Source organism: Syngnathoides biaculeatus, chromosome 9 (genome assembly GCF_019802595.1).
Source record: "Syngnathoides biaculeatus isolate LvHL_M chromosome 9, ASM1980259v1, whole genome shotgun sequence".
Lineage (NCBI taxonomy): Eukaryota > Metazoa > Chordata > Actinopteri > Syngnathiformes > Syngnathidae > Syngnathoides > Syngnathoides biaculeatus.
The window spans coordinates 9,374,731-9,396,059 of record NC_084648.1 but is presented as its reverse complement, the minus strand read 5'-3'; the positions used below and the strand labels follow the sequence as shown (position 1 = coordinate 9,396,059).

The following is a 21,329-nucleotide window of genomic DNA, read 5'->3' as shown; positions in this document are numbered from 1 at the left end:
TATGGATTTTTAAAGGCCATTACAGATTCCAATATTTGTCAGGGTAAAATTCTGACAACTTATTAATTGGTCAATTTATTTAAAAATATTTAATGAATAAAAAAAAAATCAGATTTGAACTACAGGAATTCCTTTTGACTGTTTTACAAAACATCATCATTTAGTATTTGTTTGTTACAATGGAGAGAAAAATCAGCAGAAATCAGCCATTTAAACATTTTTTTTTTGACAATTCTTTTTCATATCTTTGAATGTCATTATCTTTGTCTTATGTTGTAATATTTACAATATTTATATTTAAATTAAATTATAGTAATGTTTACATTTTTTTAAAAAATCATCAAAAATCTTTTTGGGAAGTGCTTATATCGACTGATTAATTGGTCGGGGCCTACTTACAGCAATAACGACATGAACTGCAGGTAGAACATCTCACTGTTTTACAAATATTGCCATTTATTGGTTGTTTAACTTTATGAGAGAGAAAATTGTCCATTTTTTTCCATCTAATATTGGCTGATTTTTTTTGGTCTGGCCCTAGTCATTACATTTTATAAACGCACTACTGTATTTTTTTTTTACATTCTGTTTTACAGTCCAGGTTATTTTTTGGGGTCGGGGGTGTGGGGGCTTGAAGAGATTATGCATCTTATGTAAGTACTATAAATTCAAATCTGACTTTGGTCACGGAAAGAATGAAACCAGTAAGTCAAGTTCACACCATACTTCCTGTTGGACGATGAAACACACGTGCAAAATGTTGTTGCTTGGCGTTGCCGTGGCGATACCCACGTCGTCTTGTCTTGAGTCACGCCGGCCGCTGAGCACAAAGTACAAACGAGGAGTGGTGATCGGGTGCCCTTATTTGTGAATGAGAAAATACTTAAATACTTAATCATGCTCTAACATTTAATTAGATTCTTGGACTATTATCTTGATATAAAAGAAAAACGTTTTCATGTTCTGTTATTAAACAATTGTGCGTCAGGAATGTCTGCCTACTCAGCAAGCGTGAAAACCAATTCAGTCTTTTGGACTACGGTATATTTGAAAAATTGTGAGTTAAAGCTTCTTAATTGTTGCCCCAGTGTGACAGCACAATGACATATTTGATATAATCCTTCCCCCATACTGGTTGCTCTCCTCATGATTTGACAGGTTGGGCGGCTGAATATCCAGAGCCTCTCTTAAGCCCCCGCCAGAAGCTAGCCACCGGACTACGCTGTGTGAAACGCTATCATGTCGAAAGGTAAGCAGCATTGCACGGATTGTGCATTTGTCTCTTTTTGTTCTACTTTAAAATGTGTAACTGGGCATATGGGGAAGAAGTGCTGCATCCGCTAGTGAAAATACAATCAAATAATTACGGGGAATTAGTTTGTCACGGGAGAGGGTGGCAAATGGTTCAATTCCAGTCCCCAGTAGTGCCACAAAAAAACATTCACTCACATCTATTTGTTCAAGACTACAAATTCACAGTGCAGAAAATTCACATCTGAATTTATTATGATTCAGTTAGGTTTGGTCAGGAAAATTGCAAAAAATTGTAATAATTGTTTCCCAAAGTAAAAGAATGTTTGTGAATGTTTTATTTTGGTTTAACACAAAGTATCTCAGAATATTTACTGTTGAGAGGTCGAACTTCATAATGGATTAGTTGTCGATTAATTGAGTAATTGTTGCCTGTAGATTTTTTTTTTTTAAATAGCCGCCAAAGGACTCAGAAAAGTCTCTAAATATGACTGTCACTGAAAGGCCCTCGCTTCGTCACCCTAATGTGTTCCATTACTTTTGTCTATGTAGTTTGTCTTCGCAGTGTTTATGTAAAATGCGGATTTTTTTTCTTTAAAAAAAAAAATGCACGTTCGAAGAATAACTTGTTCTTGTGCACACATGAAGTTTATTGACACGACGTCATGTTAGTTCAAAACGCGTTACGATCAAGTCATGAAAAAGTCAGCTCATTATTTTGGTTACAAAATTCAGCCCTTGAAGCCAATTTGATGAAATTTGGTCGCGAGTAGCGCGACAAAAAAAAAAAAAAAAAAAGTCTCAAGAATCCATGCCTGAAAAGACATCAGAAGTCTGCAGTTTTGTTTTGGAGTTGCTACTGTGGGAATATTTCAAAGCTTCCTTCAAAGACAAACTTATCCTTTTCTACCAAATTTCTACGACATATACAAAATGTCACTCGATGCCCAAATATTAAGTTTCATCATTATGTGTAGACATCACAAGTCGGGGAAATTTGTCTCCCAAAACTCCACAAAGTTGCGGAGTCTCTTCAACATTGTGAGCTGCCCGCTAACAATTGATGTATTTAATTCTTCCTGTTATGTCTGTGGAAACTGTCAATCATTCCGGTGAGCCGCAAAGGTCGAATCATGCCAACGGGACTCGTTTGTTGACGTTTCACCTTTAATCCAAAATAATTTCTGTTGGTGACCCCCCCCCCCCGGGAAAGCACCCAAAACACATAATAATAATAATAATAACACCCACAGATCAAGACTCCAGTTTCCTTGATTTAACCTTTGTGAATTCCTTCTGTTGTGATTGTTGCATATTTGTGCACATTTCAAAGCTTCTTATGCAACCCCTCGTGTCTTTGCTGTGAGCTTCCTGCGGCAGACAGTCGCATTGACTCACCGTCCACGCCCGCAATTAACACCCGTCTGGGTGTGGCAGTTTCGCACACAAACAGACACGCACCAAACAGATTGATGCACACATACACCATAGAAAGATGTACATTACACGCACATACAACCACACACAATAGATAGACACAGACACCACAGACTGACACACCTTCACTACAAGATACAAATACCAGACTTTATCTATCTATCTATCTATCTATCTATCTATCTATCTATCTATCTATCTATCTATCTATCTATCTATCTATCTATCTATCTATCTATCTATCTATCTATCTATCTATCTATCTATCTATCTATCTATCTATCTATCTATCTATCTATCTATCTATCTATCTATCTATCTATCTATCTATCTATCTATCCATCCATCCATCCATATCTAATTCATGCACACTACAGACAAACTTAAGTATGACAGACCGACACACACACGCGCCATAAACATACACATTCCATAGACTCATAGACGTGCACACACACTCATTTTATACACAGTATATATGGACACACACTACAGACAAATGTTAAGTATTACAGACTGACACACTCACACCATAGGCAGACACGCAAAACAAGACATATACACACACCGCAGACACACACACACACACACCTTAAACAAACACATACCATAGACTAGCATGGGTGCACACACACACATTTTATATACGGTATATATGCACACACACACTACAGACAAACATAAGTACTACAGACTGACACACTTACACCATAGGCAGACACACAAAACAAGACATATACACACACCACAGACACAGACACCACAGACTGAGACACTCACACCATTAACAGATACAGATACCAGAGACTTACATACGTGCACACACACCCATTTTATATACAGTATACACACACACACGCATATGCACACACACTACAGACAAACTTAAGTCCTCCAGACTGGCACACCATAGGCAGGCAGACACACAAAACAAGACACACATGCACGCCGCAGACAGACAGACAGACTCACACACACACACACACACACACGCCCGCACACCAGATAGAGACAGACACCACAGACGACACACTCACACCATAAACAGATACACATACTATAGACTCACATACATGCACATGATTGCAATATGAATATTTGTCATGCCTCAAGAAAGGAAAACGTGAAAAAAATGAAACCAGTTTTTTGCATCAGTTTCACAGCAGAACAGCCATCATTTGAAAAATTGACGCTTGTATATTTTATGTCTAAACATAATACAGTTAGTGGTTAAAAAAAAAAAGGACAGACACACACTCAATGACAGACTGGCGCTCACACCATAAACATACACGTACCAAGACTCACATACGTGCACACACACTCATTTTATATACAGTATATATGCACACACACACACACACACACACACACACAAACTTAAGTAATACAGACTGACACACTCACACTATAGGCAGACACACTAAACAAGACACACGTACGCACACACACACACACACACACACACACACAAAATAAACACATTCATAAACACATGCACACGCCTGCATATGTTCCTGTCAAGTACAGGTTAGAGGGTGTCTGACTCGTATGTGCGAGTGATGGGTGTGTCGCCTGTGTCACATGTGTAACCAGTTTTTCCGCTTTCAGGACTTGAAGTGGTCCACCTGTCCTCCGTCGCCGCTCCGCATTCCCAATCGTCAGCCACGCCGATGGTGCGCCAGGTGAGTTTTCATTTTGTTGAGTATTTGAACGTCTTGACAGTCATATGTGGAGTTTGTACTCAGGCTGTAAAAGGTTTAATGTGTAACTTTGTTGTCATGAAGTGGGGGGGGGGGGGGGACTTCGTGGAACTTTTCCATCCTAAATTAAATTCAATATTTCCGCTCAAATCTTCCCTCCCAGTTTGAATGGTGGACATGGTTTCTTTTTGTAATATTGCAAAAAATCATAAAGGTTGGACTTCCTCTGAGATGGCACACGCTAGTGTTTTAATTTTAGCATGCTAGCATGAGGATATCATGTGGCTTCATTTGGCAAGATTAATTTTGACATGATGATCCATAATATTTTCATCATCCTCAATATAAAACACTATGACATGATCAGAATATGAATGCCCCAAGAGAGGAAAACGTGAAAATGTCTGAAAAAAATCAAAACATTTTTTTGCATCAGTTTCACAGCAGAACGCTAAACAGTCATCATTTGAAAAAGTGGTGCTCGTGTATTTTATGTCTAAATATATACAGTTAGTGGTAAAAAAAAAAATTAAACTAATATCAGCGAAAATGAAAAAAAAAATAAAAGTGGAACATTTGAAGATGAGGTTTTTTTTTCAACATTCATCAACAGTTTCACAGCAAAAAAATGTATAAATAATAGTAATTTGACAAATTGTTCTATTGAAAAATATTTTATGTAATAAAACAATACTAACAATGACACATGGTACTTACGTATACTTTGAGTACAGTACAGTATATTGCCATATTTATAGTTTGTGCCAAGTGAGGATTTTGCTTTTACGTTACATGGAGAAAAATGCAGTATTACATTTCTTAAAATGAACAAAAGGCACTGATATACAGAAAATATGTAAAATAATAATTTTTCTGCCTTATTTAACTTAAAAACTTTCAGTTTAAAGCGTAATCAAAATGACTTCATTGAGCCTTTGAAATGTAAATCCAATATTTGATGGCATTCAAGCTCATGCGGTATGTAACAAATACATATTAAAACAATACTACTGTGGTTATACTTTGTGCACTCACACAGTATGGAAAAATTTTTTGGGATACCTACAGACTGTATAAACACAAGACAATGTGGAATATTTGAGATATTAAAATGGCAGTTGAGGACATCCAGTGAGACATTGAACAGGTTTCAAAGCAAAGCACAACACAAATCATTTTTTTATTCAAATTGTATGAGGCTTATTTTATAACACTCAAGAAGCTCAGGCGGCGTCTGATAAATCTGTTCTCAAAAAATAATAGTAAAGTAAAAACCTTTTCAGATTACTAATTCTGTTTGGTTGTTGCAGAAGTGTCAATAGTAAAGTGTAAATAATACGGGGTCCTAAAATCCTAAATGTAAACCTGTCCTCAGCATCATTTCAGAATTACTTTTGTGCTCAACCTTTTTTTTTCCTGAATTTACAGGTTTCAAAAAGGAAAGCTTCTCTAAAATTACATTTTCCATTCCTTATTTTAGAGAAAGACTGAATGTCCAAAGGATGCTTTTTAATCTGCATCCAATAAACTTTCTAACATGTTGAATTGAATTAGGTACGTCACGTTTAATTTTTTTTTTTTAATAGTTGGCTACCAAAATCTCATGTATGATTGTTATTGCTCTGTTTCACAATTAATTTCATAGCTCTCCCTTTTTACATTGTTTTACATGCATTTCCCCAAATTTCAGCCTTAGAAACATTTGATCACCTCATATTCTAACATATACACACAAAAATGTATTATTAAAAGGTTCTTACTTCAACTAATGTTCAAGTAATTTAGAAATACAGAAAAGAACCTGTAATAACTCAGTTATTATAAGTAATAAAAATGTACAATTTTGGTATTTCAGCAAGAAAGATGAAGACGTTGTGCATGTTTGACTTTCTCGGGCCACGTAATGATGATGTGGACACCAGAGCGGCACATGATCAGGGCAAAAGGGTTTCTCGATAAATCAATCAATTTATCAATCGATCAATTCCGAGGTTTGAATTACAGCCAAGAGTTCGTAAACGTTCATTCTTCATCTTTGCAAAAAATTTCTTTCACATTTTCACCACCTGGGGGTGTCTCAATAATTTTGTCCACGCGGTGCACTCGTCTGTGTCGTCGCTTGAGATGGAATAAAACATAGACAAACATTGATAGTGCTTTTGTTACTGTAATAATAAACAAGCCGTGCATCCGTATCATAACTGCTTGAATGTGCTAAATCCAAACAAGTGACGCAAAAATGACTTCTGACGCATTTATGATGGAATTATAATGCACTGCAAACGTACCTCATAAATATTACAATATATAGTAAACACATTTGCGCTTTCGTGGTACGTTTGTGGTGTTTTGTCGTGAAACTGCTTTTTTTATACCGTGTATTGCACATTTTTCACTTGAAACTTTTGGCTTACTCAATCATCGAAGTCAAGATAGTCAATATTGATATCAGTATTATTTTATTACCGATTTATTACATACTGATTTACGTAAGCTTAGATATCTTAAAGCACTGGATTTACATACTGTACATCCTCCTTATATCGGACACGTTAGTTTTTAAGAAATTTTAAGTTTGAGACACTTTCTTTTGAATATTTCACATTGTGTGTATACTTTTGTCCAATACATGATTCAATCTTTCTAGAGGAGACGAAGCGGTCACTTCATTAGGTACACCATCGAACAGGACGCAATGCATGAAAAATTTTTTAAAATTAGAAAATCTTTTTTTTTTTTTTAATCAACACTTTGTATTAAACGATGATTGCTCACTTGAGGAGTCTCTCTAATCCCTTTTAAAGCACAAGGAGTGTTCTCTCATGTTTGTCATTGTACACATAGTGCACATAGTCTACTTAATGAAGAACAATTAAGAGTTTAAAAAAAAAAACGAAAAACTTTCGCTTGGGCCACCGAGTTCGAGCAGGGATGGGAAACGCCCAGAAAACCCGTTTCCCTCACTGACATTCCGCCGCGCATTCCTGCCAGAGTCCGACGTTCCCATGTGTGAGTCACTCGGACGCAACACCGACGCGTACACTCCTCCTTTAGATGTTTTTTTTTTAATTTTTATTTAAACTTGTTCACACAGAGTAAGTCACACACTCACTTTTTGAAATATCTGTCAGGTTAAAGACGGGCCATTTTCGGGTTCACGTCATGCCTAAAAACACAACAATTTTTGTATTGTGCTTAAGATGTGGAAATATTCGAATAACAGAACAGAGTCTGCCCTAAATGCCCATAACTGAACCTGGAAGCAGCCATTTTGGTCTTCAGCAGCCATTTTGCATTTAGTCATGCCCCCTGGAAAGTAAGAAAGTTTATCCATCCGTCCATTTTCTTCGCTGCTTATCCTCACAAGGGTCGCAGGGAGTGCTGGAGCCTATCCCAGCTGGCCCAGAGTGATTAAAAATATCTGAAATAAATGGGACTTTTTTCACGACTTTAATTTTCATGAAAAATGTTTTCTTTTTAATTATTTTTTTCCAAAAATACAACTTTTTTCATAAATTCACCCATCCATCCATTTTCTTAGCCGCTTATCCTCACGAGGGTCACGGGGAGTGTTGGGGCCTATCCCAGCTGTCAACAGGCAGGAGGCGGGATACACCCTGAACTGGTTGCCAGCCAATCGCAGGGCACATTGAGATAGAAAACAGCCACACCCACAATCACACCTATGGGGCAATTTAGAGTGCCCAATTAATGTTGCATGTTTTTGGGATGTGGGAGGAAACCAGAGTGCCTGGAGGAATCCCACGCAGGCACGGGGAGAACATGCAAACTCCACACAGGCGGGTCCGGGATTGAACCCGGGACCTCAGAATGGTGATGCCAAAGCTTTACCAGCTGATCCACCGTGCCGCCAAGAAAGTTTAAGAGGAACAGGAAGTTGGCCATTTTTGTTGGAAGTAGCCACGTTAGGAAAATTCCCTCATTATTCCCAAAATTCCTAGGGGACACACACCCCGACAGCAGTTCGATTGATCAACGCGAGATTACCGTCGGTGGACATGTCTAAAAGAACAGGATGCATGAAATAATCTCAAGGAGCATTCCCATAAATTTGAAAATGAAATTTTGACATTTTTGTTTCAACTATTTTGTGTCCTCTCCTCTAGGTGTATTCTTCAAGGTGACACGATACATGACGTCGTCATCATCAATGGTACCAAACGTTCCCCGAATCGAAGGCTGCTTTTGAATTCTTCTTCTGTTTTCATATTTTCGTCTGTCACTCTCACAGGCGTCCCACTTCAGCAGGCGCAGTCTCTCGGACATCTTGACGCTGGAGCGATCCGAGCGAGGAGCGTTGGTCATTTCCAACATCGACGACCTTGATGGAGCCAATCAGAAACTGAGGGAAGGTGAGGATGCGGGGAAAATTCTGCCCCTGAAACCGGTCTCAAAGCCGGTTTGACTTGGCAACGTGAAATTTGGCAGGGATGGCCGTCAGTTGTTAACCCGCAAAAGGTCACCAGAAGCCACGCCCGAAAATACACAGGAAGTCGACCTTTGGTCGGAAGCGGCCATTTTTCTATTCTGTCCCGTGGCCATCAAATTTGTTTTTACAGTTCTCACTCATACCGTGCAAATGTCAATTTGCGTTTTTCAGGGGATGAAGTCGTCGGGGCGACCATCAAGTTCGACCATCTGTCCAAGGAGGAGGTGATGGGCGTCCTGAAGCTGATGGAGCCGTACGATGACAAAATCCAAGTGCTCACCAAAAACAATATGAGCAAGAGCGTAGGGAACCTTGATCAGTTCGCCGCCAGCCCTGAAACGGTAAAGTAGTCATTGTAGCGGTGAACGTGCGTGTCAATGATATTTGACAAATTGCAAAAACCTGACAGTCATCGACACCCCCTTGACATCAAATGATTACAATTGCCTATATTAATACTCCAAAACAATTTATCCTTTCAAATCTATTTGACAAGATTGCCGTTAATGAGACGAAGAGGCTCAGAAAATGGATTGATGGAGATATAAACGATCAATTTTCCAGATTAACTGATTTTGAAATAAGATTACCAGATGTGGGATGACGTTGGCGTGTGTTTCGCCGCCACACGACCGGTAAAAATATCCATCCATTTTCTTTGGAACTTATCCTCACAAGGGCCGCGGGGAGTGCAGGAGGTTATCCCAGCTGTCGACGAGCAGGAGGCGGGGTACACCCTGGACTGGTTAACAGCCAATCGCAGGGCACATAGAGACAAAACGCCGCACTCACAATCACACCTAGGGGCAATTTAGAGTGTCCAATTAATGTTGCATGTAAAAATATCAATTGCTATTTTCCAATTAGGAAACGTTTTGGTGGTATTTTGTGTCATCAGGATTTCAAGGATTGCTCAGTGGCACACCATGCATTTGGTATGTTGGTCTTCAGTGCCGATTTACTCAATCGGGTCAAACTCTTGGTAGCACCACTATCACATCCCAATTATGTAAACATCAATATGACACAAAACGCAATGTAACAGCCACTGCGTCACGTTTATCATCCGGTAAATTTGTGACTGGTGAAGGCGTAGGATCACCGTGATTGGTCTGGTCTGAACGCTGAATTGATTCCAAACGTCATTTTCCTGGTAGACAACGGATGTTTTCTCACGTTACTTTTGTCTTGTCTGTTCTCAGATGCTGCGCGATTCTTACAGCAAGCTGTACAATGCCAAAATCAAACGCTTCATGCGTAAGGACTTGTCCGATGGCGAGAGTCTGAGAGACTTTGTCCAAACGCTCCCTCGCGCCAACAAACTCAAGACCAAACAAGACTCTGACTTGCCTCGTCTGGGAGTGGACTTTGGACGCCTAAGTCGCAACACAATGGTCAGGCGTTTCAGCGCAGACTCTGAGTCCAGTCACGCTGCTTATGCGTCGGGAGCGTTTGCCCAGGGGGCCAACCTGAACCTCCCTCCTCTGGGCACGAGCCAGGTGAATGCAAGTCCACGGGTTCGCGTGCCACAGCTGCTGAATGTTCGCAGTCAGTCGGTGAACGCGAGTCTGGACGGCGAACTTGGCTCTGGGGTTTATCTCAACGGAGACGACGTGGATGCCGCAGCGGCCCTTAGAGCTGCTGACAGGAGATACCAAATGTACAACCACTCCAACGGCAATGCAGAATTTGATGTGAATGGTTACGACACTTCACCCACAATGCTTCTGGCTGGACCATCATCGCGATTAAATGCGCCACAGTTCAATCTTAATGGGCGTGGTGGACAATTGGATCTCCAGGGTTCTGCGTTAGACGTAGACGGCCCCTCAGGGGACTTTAACGTCAAAGCACCAAGGATCAGAGGTGACGTCAGCATGCCAAATGCTCAACTCCAAAGGGTCAGTATGCCCACCCCAGCAGTTAGGTCCAAGGTCCCCGGCGGAAAATACAAGGCCCCTAAATTTTCCATGCCAAAGTTTGATTTACCGGCTGTTGAGGTTCCAGACTTTGATGGGGATCTACCTGGCATGGACATTTCAGGAATGGATGTCGGACTCTCCAAACCAAATTTCAAAGGCCTGAAGATACCTGACGGGGGTTTGCAAGGTCCAAAGATAAAAGGAGGCTTTAATGGTCCTGACTTGGACATAGACGCTCCAAACATGTCAAAATTAAAGATGCCTAAATTTAGTCGCCCAAGCCTTAAAGGACCTGACATTGATGCAGACTTGGATGGTCTGGACATGGACATGAGTTCACCCAAACTCAAAGTCAATGGTCCGAGTGCTGATTTGGGGATGCCAGATGTTGATATTGATGGAAAATTCAAAAAGCCGAACTTAAAGATGCCTGACTTTGGGCTCAATGGTCCTAACTTGGACCTCGGATCTCCTGACTTGGATTTCAATGGTCCTAATTTCCGAGGGGGAGTCAATGGGCCTGACTGGGATGCAAACGTGAAAGCTCCCAAGTTAGATTTGAACTCACCAGACATTGACCTACCAAATCCCAAACTAAAGACGCCCAAATTAAAGATTCCAAAATTTGGTCGTCCAAGCCTTAAAGGTCCTGACATCGATGCAGACTTTGATGGTCCGGACATGGACATCAACACACCCAAATTTAAACTGCCCAAAGCTGACTTAGGGATGCCAGACATTGATATTGATGGAAAATTTAAAAAGCCAAATTTGAGGATACCTGATTATGATCTCAGTGGTCCTAACTTAGACATCGGGTCTCCCGACCTGGACCTCAGTGGCCCTAATTTCCAAGGTGGGTTAAATACACCAGATCTTAAGATGCCCAAACTCGGTCTTAAGACCCCAACACTGGACCTCAAAAGTCCAAATTTGGACCTGCCAGATGTTCATGCCCCAGACCTAAATCTGAAAGCTCCAAAGATAAAGGGTGGAATCCATGGGCCTGACTTGGATTTACCCAAAGTGGACCTCAAGGCTCCCAAGTTAGATATGAAGACTCCAGACATTAACATTGGATCACCCAAAACAAAATTTAAGTTTCCTAAGATGAAGATGCCAAAATTCAAGCGCCCAAGCCTTAAAAGTCCTGACCTCGATGCGGATCTTGATGGTCTGGACATGGACATCAATGCACCCAAATTAAAACTCAAAACTCCCAAAGCTGATTTAGACATGAAAGGGGTTGCGTTTGATGGAAAACTAAAAAAGCCAAACTTGAAGATGCCTGATTTTGATCTCAATGGCCCAGACATAGATGGTCCCAACCTGGATGTCAGTGGTCCTTCTCTCACTGGTGGAATAAACACACCAGATCTGAAAATGCCAAAACTTAATTTCAAAAACCCCAAACTGGACCTCAAAGGGCCAAAAATGGACTTGCCCGATCTTCATGGTCCAGACCTGAACCTGAAAGCTCCAAAGATAAAAGGTGGTATTGATGGCCCCGACTTGGATTTACCCAATGTGGATCTTAAGGCTCCCCAGTTAGATATGAAAACTCCTGACATCAACTTGGGATCACCAAAGACAAAACTGAAGATGCCCAAACTAAAGATGCCTAAACTCGGTCGGCCAAGCCTTAAAGGTCCTGACATCAATGCAGACTTCGATGGTCCAGACATGGACATTACTGCACCCAAATTGAAACTCAAAGGTCCTCACGCTGATTTAGGGATGCCAAATATTGATATAGATCGAAAGTTCAAAAAGCCAAACTTGAGTATGCCTGATTTTGATCTCAATGGTCCAAACATAGATGGTCCCAACCTGGACCTGAAATCTCCCAACCTGGATGTCAGTGCTCCTTCTCTCAATGGTGGATTAAACGCACCAGATCTGAAGATGCCAAAACTTAATTTAAAAACCCCCAAACTGGATCTCAAAGGGCCAAATGTGGACTTGCCGGACCTTAATGGTCCAGACCTAAACCTGAAAGCTCCAAAGATAAAAGGTGGCTTTGATGTTCCCAACTTGGATTTACCCAATGCGGACCTTAAAGCCCCTAAGTTAGATCTGAAAACTCCAGATCTAAACATTGGATCACCCAAAACGAAATTTAAGTTTCCCAAGCTGAAGATGCCCAAATTGAGGCGTCCGAGCCTCAAAGGTCCAGACCTGGATGTTGATCTAGATTCTCCAGATCTGGACATCAATGGTCCCAATGTCAACCTAAAAGGTACCAAACCGAACTTGGATCTTGACATTGGTGGTAAACTGAAGAAGCCAAATTTGAATATGCCAAAGTTAGACGTGAAGAGCCCCAAATTGGAACTCAATGCGCCAAAGTTGGACCTCAATGCGCCAGACTTAGATGTCAAGGCTCCAGACTTGAACCTGAAAGCACCAAAACTCAAAGGGGGACTGAATGTCAACAGTCCTGACATCAACATCGGCTCACCCAAAGCAAAAATGAAAATGCCCAAATTAAAAATTCCTAAAGTCAATCTGCCAACCCTGAATGGACCAGACTTTGACAGTCCAGACTTTGACATTGATGCCCCAGACGTGGATTTAGGAAGACCGTCGGGTAAATACAAGAAGCCGCACATGAAGGTGCCTGACGTGGAGCTGTCGGGTCCAAACATGAGGTCGCCAAAGTATCATGGTAAGGTCAAAGCACCCAACGTCGACATGAACGTCAAAGCACCAAAAGTCAAAGGGTCTTGGGACACCCCGAAAGTGGACCTGCCAAACATGGACCTTAAAACCCCAAAAATGGATTGGAATGCCCCAGAAGCAAAATACAGAAAGCCTCACATGAGGATTCCAAAAGGTTATGACATGGACCTGAATGGAGGGGTGCGGGGTCCGGACGTCAGTTTCCCCGATGTGAGGGGTCCAAATTTGAAACCAACAATGCCATATTTAGACATGGACGACATCGACCTCAACGGACCAGATGTGAGTGTGTCAGGAACCAATGCTAAACTCAGAACTCCAGATCTGGACGTGGACGACCCAACTGTCAAAATCAGGAAGTCCTTGCACGGTGGCTCGGGCGTGGCACTTCCCGGGCTTGACTTGGACCAGGACTTGATGCATTCACGCTTGGAGGGGGGGTCCCGATACTCGGTGGATGCCGACTTGGACCGCTACGTGGATTTCACGCGTTCGGACCTCAACATCGATGACTTCACCGGGAAGCACCATGTCCCCAGGGGCAGAGGGTCTGACCTGGACCTCCAGCTGCCCTCGACCTCCGAGGGGTTGAATGCTGACCTGAGGGCCCCCCGATTCAGTGGCACCACCCTGAACGCCGACTCCATCTTGCATCCCAGTCACGCCGTGAAGGCCGCCCACACTTTAAACGACGGTCGATGGTCGTACTCTCAGAAAAGGGTTCCCGACACCTCGGACGGGTACCTGGTGACCGTTTTTCCCACGCAGGAAGAAAGCGAGAACAGGCTAAAGCAAAAGCTTGGCACGCTCGGCGGCCTTAACTTTGGCCCCGGAGACGTCAACTTGGAAGTTCCCGATCAGGATGAGCTGAAAGGCTCCACCTTCCTGTTCTCCAACCTTGTTTAGTCATATTTGCTGCAAAATCCATACTTTTTCTTTTTCTTTTTTTCTTCTTTTTTTTTTTTTTTTTTTTTTACTTTGGTTGGCATTGTGCAATACTGTATACTGTGTATATATGAAATATTCATAATCATGTAGGTGTGCTTACCGGTCTGTCGCTTGTGTCTGTATAAAGTACTTGTAAATGTATGTACTGTACATAGGAATAAATGATATGTGGCTCAAAGTCACACGGAAATGCACAATTTCTGTATTCTTTCCCATCATTGATTCAAAGATAAAGTGATGAAATGAAAACAGAAAACAAAAAAAAAATGTAAATATGTATGATTGTTGCTGCCTAATTAAAATCATGTCTGAAAAATGTCTCATGTATGAAAGAAGCAAAAGTATTTTTCTTGTTTCAGCCTATCTCTGAAAGTTTGGATATACAGTACATCCTTTTTTTTGGATGGACACACACGCTATATTAAACGTGTATAATATATTCCATGCACCCATTGTCTGTACACCAGAATCTTGATGAGGTTATTTTTAGTTTTTTTTTCACAATATTAAAGCACTTTATTCATACAGTACAAAATTGTTCTAACCTTTTTTTCTTGCCCTAAAACACACACACACACACACGCACACAAATCACGGTAAAGTGTTCCTTAGTACGTATGGAAGCGTATTGAAAAATAAAAAATCCCGTTTTTCGGGCTATTTTTTTTTCAGTTTTTAAAAATTAGCCCGAAAAACAGAAAAAATAGCCAGAAAAACAGGAAGAAAAAATTAGTCCGAAAAACAGAAAAAAATAGCCAGAAAAACAGGAAGAAAAAATTAGTCCGAAAAACAAAAAAAATAGTATGAAAAACAGAGGGAAACATTTTTTTTTTTTTTTTGTGGTGACAGCAATACGCTTCCGTACCTTAGTTTCGAAAAGGTTTGGGAAACTTTGCTGTACAGTGTTGTCTTGTCAGGCCTTTAAATGCTTGAGGTGAGACTGCAGTTTGTCATGTGTCCAGTAGGGGGTGTTAAACTACAGCACGCGTGCCTCGCGTTCGCCCCCTCAGCTGTCACGTAAATGTAAATACATTAGAGCTGTCAAAATGAAAGTATTAACTCATTAAAATTATCACACAAATTAATGTATTAACTCAGATTATGGGCACACAATTTATATATAAATATATCGTTTCATAAGGAAGGCTAAACCCGATCTAACTGACCATTCTATTTTTCTTTGGATATCAGCTGAACAAATGAGCGCAGAGTTTGCTTTAGAACGGACACGAGTGACAATATAGTAAACATTTTTTTTCCCTCAAGAGGCTCTCGCGAGATAACCTTAAACATTCGTTTTCCGCAACAAGCTCTCGCGAGATAACATTCTCACGTCATATTCACGCGACACCGAAGAGCGACGAACCATCACTGTAGGGCATTTTTTGCCATCAGAAAAAATAAAATAAAATAAAATAAATAACGACATAGAAAATCCTTGAAGAGGGCACCACTGGTGCGACCGGGTTCGGCAGGAGCCGGCAAACAGCGACATTTGTTCCGCTCGCTTTGTTATGAACTCAAACGACTCCCATAATGTTTTTGCGTTTTTCTCTGCTGCTGTGCGAAAGAGGAGCTGCGAAACGGGTGAGTTAGCGTCGATAGACTGAGGTCAAACATTTGAAACTTATTGATCATATTTGTATGGAGCATGTCCGCAGATGCGCTGTTTATTTGTAATTTTTTGTATTTTATTTTATACATGTTGGGTATCCCTTAACATTTTTTTAACACAAGGGCCTCTTACAGTAGGTGCGTGTGTGTTACAGAACATTAATCAGATATTTTCATCACTGACAATTAAGAATTTAACATTTTAAAACCGGTTAAAATACACAATTTTCTAGCCCACATCTTGATGGACGGGTTTCCGATTACGCCATCTTGTGTGTCATAGAGGTCAGAGAACACAGGTGATAGGTGAAGCGAGACGGGTTTTTTTTCTATCGTTAATTTATCCGATTGGTCTCAGGGTGGTGGTGACATCATTGGAAACCTATCCGTAGAAAGTCACTGGCTGTCGGCATTCAAGCATGATCTATTTCTTTATTTTTTTTTTTACTACGAATTGATTCCGAATTCCAAAGTTTCACAATTTTCATCCTTAACCTTTATGTGGTTTTCCAATGGCTGGTATCATTAGAAAGTTTTCCGAAACACATCAATTGACAACATATAATCTTGTCAAATGTTTATAATAAATTGCGGTCATTGTGTGAAAGTAGGTAACTCTTTGGATAAGAAAAATAATTTCAAAACTACAATGAATATTAAGTGGAGATTTTCAACACAAAATAGAGATTGTGACTGATTTCGTGTGGAATTGTTGTCGCCGTTTCAAGTGCGCGTCGTCACTGGTCGGTGAAAACGTTCTTCCGCCCAACTTGCTGCTTCCCGCCAACCTGCGAGATCCGCCCAAAACCAGTGAGTCCAAACGCTCGCCCGATCTGAACATACATCTGGCGAATGGACGCTGCACGTTCCGGAATGTTTTTTCCTCCCTCAGGACGCCCGCCGCCCCCCCTGGACTCCCCGTTGCCCCTCCTGAGGTCTTGCGACGCTGACCTTCCTGCTCACCGGAGTGCCGTGCGGGTGTGGGTGGACGCGCTACAGGGACGGAGCGCCGACCCGTTGGGCGTGGCCGAGCTGCATCCCGACGTGTTCGCCGTCCCTCCCAGGTAACGGCCGGCCCGTTCGCCGCGAGGCCGAACGCAAAAGTGCAACAATTTGGACCTGAACGCGTTTCTTCCTGTAAAGACTGGACATCCTGCACAGCGTGGAGGTGTGGCAGAGGAACTACAAACGCATCGTAAGCTGACACCTTGACACTCTCCCTGTTCCTGCAAATTTGGACCTGCCAGATACACTTCCTTGCTCCTGCATGGGCCGAGCTCGCTCACTTCCTGTTCCTGCACAGTCTCGCCTAACTTCCCGTTCCTGTGCGAAAAATGTAGTCTTCTTTTCTGTTTCTGCATTTTTTTCACCCCAGTTCCTGTTGCTATAGGGTTCCAGCTGATTTCTTGAGTCCTGTTTTGTTTTTCTGTATTTTTTCACCTAACGTCTTGTTCCTGCATGGGCGCAACTCACTTCCTGTTCTTGTGCGTTTTCACGTCACACCCTGTCCCTGACTGACTCCTCCTGCTTTCACCTCACTTCCTGTTCCTGAAAGTTTCATTTCCTGTCTTCACCTCACTTGCTGTATGTCATTTCCATCCCTGTTCCTGCGCTGAGCATACATGCGTGTGTGTGTCATAAGAGTCACGCCCATACCAAGGTGAGGTCTGAGGTGCGAGGCGGCGGCCGCAAACCGTGGAACCAGAAGGGAGGGGGCCGCGCTCGCCATGGCAGCATACGCTCGCCGTTGTGGAGGGGAGGTGCGTTTGGGGTCAGTCATTTTCCGGGGTCCGGAGCCCGCATTTTCACTTGTGTTGTGATTCAGATGTGGTTTGTTGTGCCCAGGGGGCGTGTCCCACGGCCCCCGGGGGCCCACCAGCTACTACTATATGCTTCCCATGAAGGTGCGCGTCCTGGGGCTCAAGGTGGCCCTGAGCTCCAAGGTGGCCCAGGTAGGACTCTCTGATCAAAATTGATGGGTTGTACAGTATTTTGAAGTACTAAAACATTCCACCGGCTTCTTCCCTCTTGTCATTCAATTCTGAGCAGCTATGTGACACTCCGCGTTGTTTTTTTTTTTTTTTTTTTTGTCGTAAGTGGTTGTACTACAGTGGCTTCAACTACCAAAGACAAATTCCTTGTCTGTTTTTACATAATTGGCAAATATTGAGGATTCTTACTATAATTGTCTGTAGTTTTGATGATTAAATGCCAATTATATTCTTACAGTGGGTCAGCCGATAAAGCGCTGGCCTCACAGTTCTGAGGTCCCGGGTCACTCTCTCATACCCCCCATAAATCGGGAAAACGCTTATACATTATCTAATGCGCACTATTGACTTGCTGCTATAGATTTTATTGGGTTTTTCAAAGAAATATTCTGTTTATGTGCTAACGTGTGTATTTATTTTTAATCCCCACGACAGGGCACTCAATGGGTAAAATGTAAAAAAAAAAAAAAAAAAAAACTTTGCTTAATGTCACAAAATGATGACCAATCATTGCCTGAATTTGTTTAGACATCTCATTTTTTAATGACCCATTATACACAAGAAAGTACAATATATGTTGAAGAGGTTTATACTGTATAATAGTGTATTCTTAGTGTTAAAATTCTGTCCTGTTTTGGTTTGAACTCTGTACATTGTATTTAAAATACAACTCTCAACAATGTTTTGAGAAAGGTGGCCCGTTTTTTTTTTTTTTTTTACGTCATGACTTAATAGCAAAAAAAAAATGCTAGAAGCAATGTAATTTTCACATTAAGAAGCATCATGAATTTGTCAGTAACTTCACTCATTCTGTTGCTCATACAATTACAATTATGGCCTGAATTTAAGTTTTTTTAAATACTTTTTCAAAGATTGTCAAATACTAAAAGACAAATAGTAAAACAGTCAAATCTGGTGCCTGTAATTTTTTTGGTTGTTGTTGTGGGCTTTGAGTTACCAAAAAAAAAACTTATTCTATTCATTACATATTTTTTAAATTAATGGGTTATTGGTCAGCCTTAGTATGAATTAAAAACCCATCTGGCAGGCGGCGCAGTGTGCAGCTGGTTACTACATCTGCCTCACAGTTCTGAGGAATTGTGTTTAAATCTCACGTCTGTCTGTCTGTCTGTCAGGGTTTTCTTCATGTAGTAGACTCGCTCAACATCAGGAGTCCGGACTCTCGGGACCTGCTGGACGCCATTAAACTCAAAAACTGGGAGGAGACGCTGCTCATTGTCGACGTGTAAGTCTTGTTTTGACATTCTTGCAATGATGTCATCGTTTTTCTCGTCATTTTTGTTCCTGTCGTTCTTTTGGGATTCTTCTGATGTTCTTGTTATTCCTTGGACATCCTTGCAATATTCCTCAAATGTTCCCGTGTGGGTTTCTTCAGTGATGACAACTTTCCCGACAACATCTTGAAGGCCACGGCCAATCTCAGGACTGTCAACCTAATTCCAGCTCTCGGTGAGTTCTCTTGCATCTGCTCTTGTTCCTGCATGGAGGCGCTTCTGCGTCTTACAATCTTGCTTGTATTCTTGTTCCTGGTTGTCGTCATCTCTTTTCCTGTTATCGCCTCTCGTCATTGTTGTCTTATTCATTCACTCCTTTCCCCTCCAACGGGGATTAAACAATTGGCTGTGCAGGTTATTGGTGGCAATTTGGAGTATTTTGAACAAAATCAGTATTGGGTAAAATCCAATGGCCAATTTAAAACCGGATAAAATTCAGGAATGAACTTGTGAGATGCAGGTAAGCCAGAGAATTCCCGCTATCTTTTTTTGACTTAAAGATATTCTGTAATTACTGGCCTACAAGCTGCGACTTTTTTCACACGCTTTCAACCCTGTGGTTTATGCGGTGATGCGGCTTATTTGTGCATTTTTTCTAACGGCTGGAAGGGGACACTCAAGCGGAAAAGGGAAGAATGAGACCGGTGGAATACATGTGCCAAGGAAGTGACTTTTACCGGCCCTGTTAGCGCTCAGTTATATTTACCAGTAAGTTTTATTTTAACCGGCCCTCTTCGCATTAGCGCTAGGTTTAGTGCGACGTTAGCGCTAGCGCCGTGCTAGCTTTAAACTCTTTCTGAAATCTGAAAAGCTGCTTCATATTTGCATTTAAACAGTGTTGCAGTTTCATTGTTCAAAATGCTGTCACTGATATTTCCCCGTTACACCAAATGCATATCTCTAAATAACAGTCATCAGCCTCGTTGACAAGATAATCGCTATTGGGCCGGGGGGGGGGCATTTATCTCTATCCAACATTTCTTCATTGTAGACTTAACTGTTATCACATCACCTCCTTTTGATGTTTCTCTGTTGGCAACCCACTTCCTGTTTGTTAGTAATTCCAATCAGTTTCTGCTGTTCCTATTCTTCAACATTGTGACTTCCTTGTACCCTTTTCCTATGTGTCAATAATCCACTTGCGGTTCCCATCTTTTTGCCTTGGTTCTAGTTCGTCACCTTACTTCCGTATGTTCTTGACTCCTTTCCCAAACGTCATTCCATTTCATATACTTGTATTTATCACTTCAAACGAACATGAACACTAAGCGGTTTGTTGTTCCTGTGCTTGCACAGGTCTGAATGTGCACAGCCTTCTGAAGCACGAAGGGGTGGTCCTCACGCTGGAGACGCTGCGCTTCCTGGAGGACAAATTGCTTTGGCACGACCAACGCTATACAGCGCTCTACCCTTTTAAATTGCCATATTCTGATTTACCCTAAATGCATGTGTGTGTGTTTGAATACAATAATAGTAACAATGACAAGGCTTTTTGTGGAAAAAAAAAAAAAAACACATGGAGAAGGTTGAAAATTTACTTTTTTTTTTTTCCTGAATGTTGTTGTTCCTGTTTTATCAATTATGCTGTCACTTGAAGAAAAAAAAAAAGGCATAAAAATCCCCAAATCAGTCTGAACCTGGGACCTAGGACTCCAAATCTAGTGTTCAGCATTCTGGTTCCTGTGTGCAGTCATCCTGTTCCTGCTTGCACCAAAAAAAAAAAAAAAAGGGGGGGGGGGGGGGCTAAAATGGGTATGTGAACTTGAATGTGTTCTCAGCTTTAGTTCAATATAACGTTCCTGCTTGTAAAAAAAAAAAAAAAATGTGAAAAGGGCCTAAAATCCATGAATTCAGTCTTCGTCTTGTTCCTGCATGTTGTTGCCTTACTCTGTCACTTGACTTTGACTTGTTGCCCCCATTCTTATTCCTGCTTGTCACCTCCCTGTCTAATCCTGCTAGTCATATTCTCGAGTCTTGCGTTAGGCCTCGTTCCAGCTTCATGTCATCTCACAAAGTTCTGGACTTTATGCCTGCTC

The 21,329-nt window shown here is 41.5% G+C and overlaps 2 protein-coding genes across 5 annotated transcripts; both read left to right on the top strand.

Annotated features, from left to right (window-relative positions):
• Positions 1–844: 844 nt before the first annotated feature.
• LOC133506757 (neuroblast differentiation-associated protein AHNAK-like) lies at positions 845–14,928 on the top strand. Of its 4 annotated transcripts, XM_061831195.1 has the most exons (7): positions 845–1,057; positions 1,159–1,249; positions 4,300–4,373; positions 8,519–8,565; positions 8,644–8,764; positions 9,013–9,182; positions 10,044–14,928. In XM_061831195.1, exons 4-7 carry the CDS (start codon positions 8,545–8,547, stop codon positions 14,349–14,351), a joined length of 4,620 nt encoding a protein of 1,539 aa, XP_061687179.1. In that variant the 5' UTR covers positions 845–1,057; positions 1,159–1,249; positions 4,300–4,373; positions 8,519–8,544; the 3' UTR covers positions 14,352–14,928. The 4 variants fall into 4 exon arrangements, with proteins under 4 accessions (XP_061687179.1, XP_061687180.1, XP_061687182.1 ...); XM_061831196.1 differs by having other exon boundaries at positions 845–1,249; XM_061831198.1 differs by lacking the exons at positions 845–1,057; positions 1,159–1,249 and adding an exon at positions 4,176–4,218.
• A 792-nt stretch (positions 14,929–15,720) lies between these two features.
• On the top strand, positions 15,721–20,884 carry mrpl4 (mitochondrial ribosomal protein L4). The gene is made up of 9 exons (XM_061831207.1): positions 15,721–15,980; positions 16,736–16,817; positions 16,900–17,071; positions 17,151–17,202; positions 17,650–17,767; positions 17,853–17,959; positions 19,135–19,244; positions 19,395–19,468; positions 20,590–20,884. The coding sequence occupies exons 1-9, from the start codon at positions 15,930–15,932 to the stop codon at positions 20,733–20,735; spliced, it is 912 nt and encodes a 303-aa protein (XP_061687191.1). The 5' UTR covers positions 15,721–15,929; the 3' UTR covers positions 20,736–20,884.
• The last annotated feature ends 445 nt before the right edge of the window (positions 20,885–21,329 follow it).

Bases quoted from the DNA above. Each gene is read 5' to 3' on its own strand.
- mrpl4 (XM_061831207.1), top strand. From the start codon at position 15,930: ATGTTTTTGCGTTTTTCTCTGCTGCTGTGCGAAAGAGGAGCTGCGAAA. The intron at 17,072-17,150 runs GTAACGGCCGGC...CTTCCTGTAAAG, and splicing joins GTGTTCGCCGTCCCTCCCAG to ACTGGACATCCTGCACAGCG. The intron at 19,245-19,394 runs GTAAGTCTTGTT...GGGTTTCTTCAG, and splicing joins ACGCTGCTCATTGTCGACGT to TGATGACAACTTTCCCGACA.
- LOC133506757 (XM_061831195.1), top strand. From the start codon at position 8,545: ATGACGTCGTCATCATCAATG. The intron at 8,566-8,643 runs GTACCAAACGTT...TCACTCTCACAG, and splicing joins TGACGTCGTCATCATCAATG to GCGTCCCACTTCAGCAGGCG. The intron at 8,765-9,012 runs GTGAGGATGCGG...TGCGTTTTTCAG, and splicing joins CAATCAGAAACTGAGGGAAG to GGGATGAAGTCGTCGGGGCG.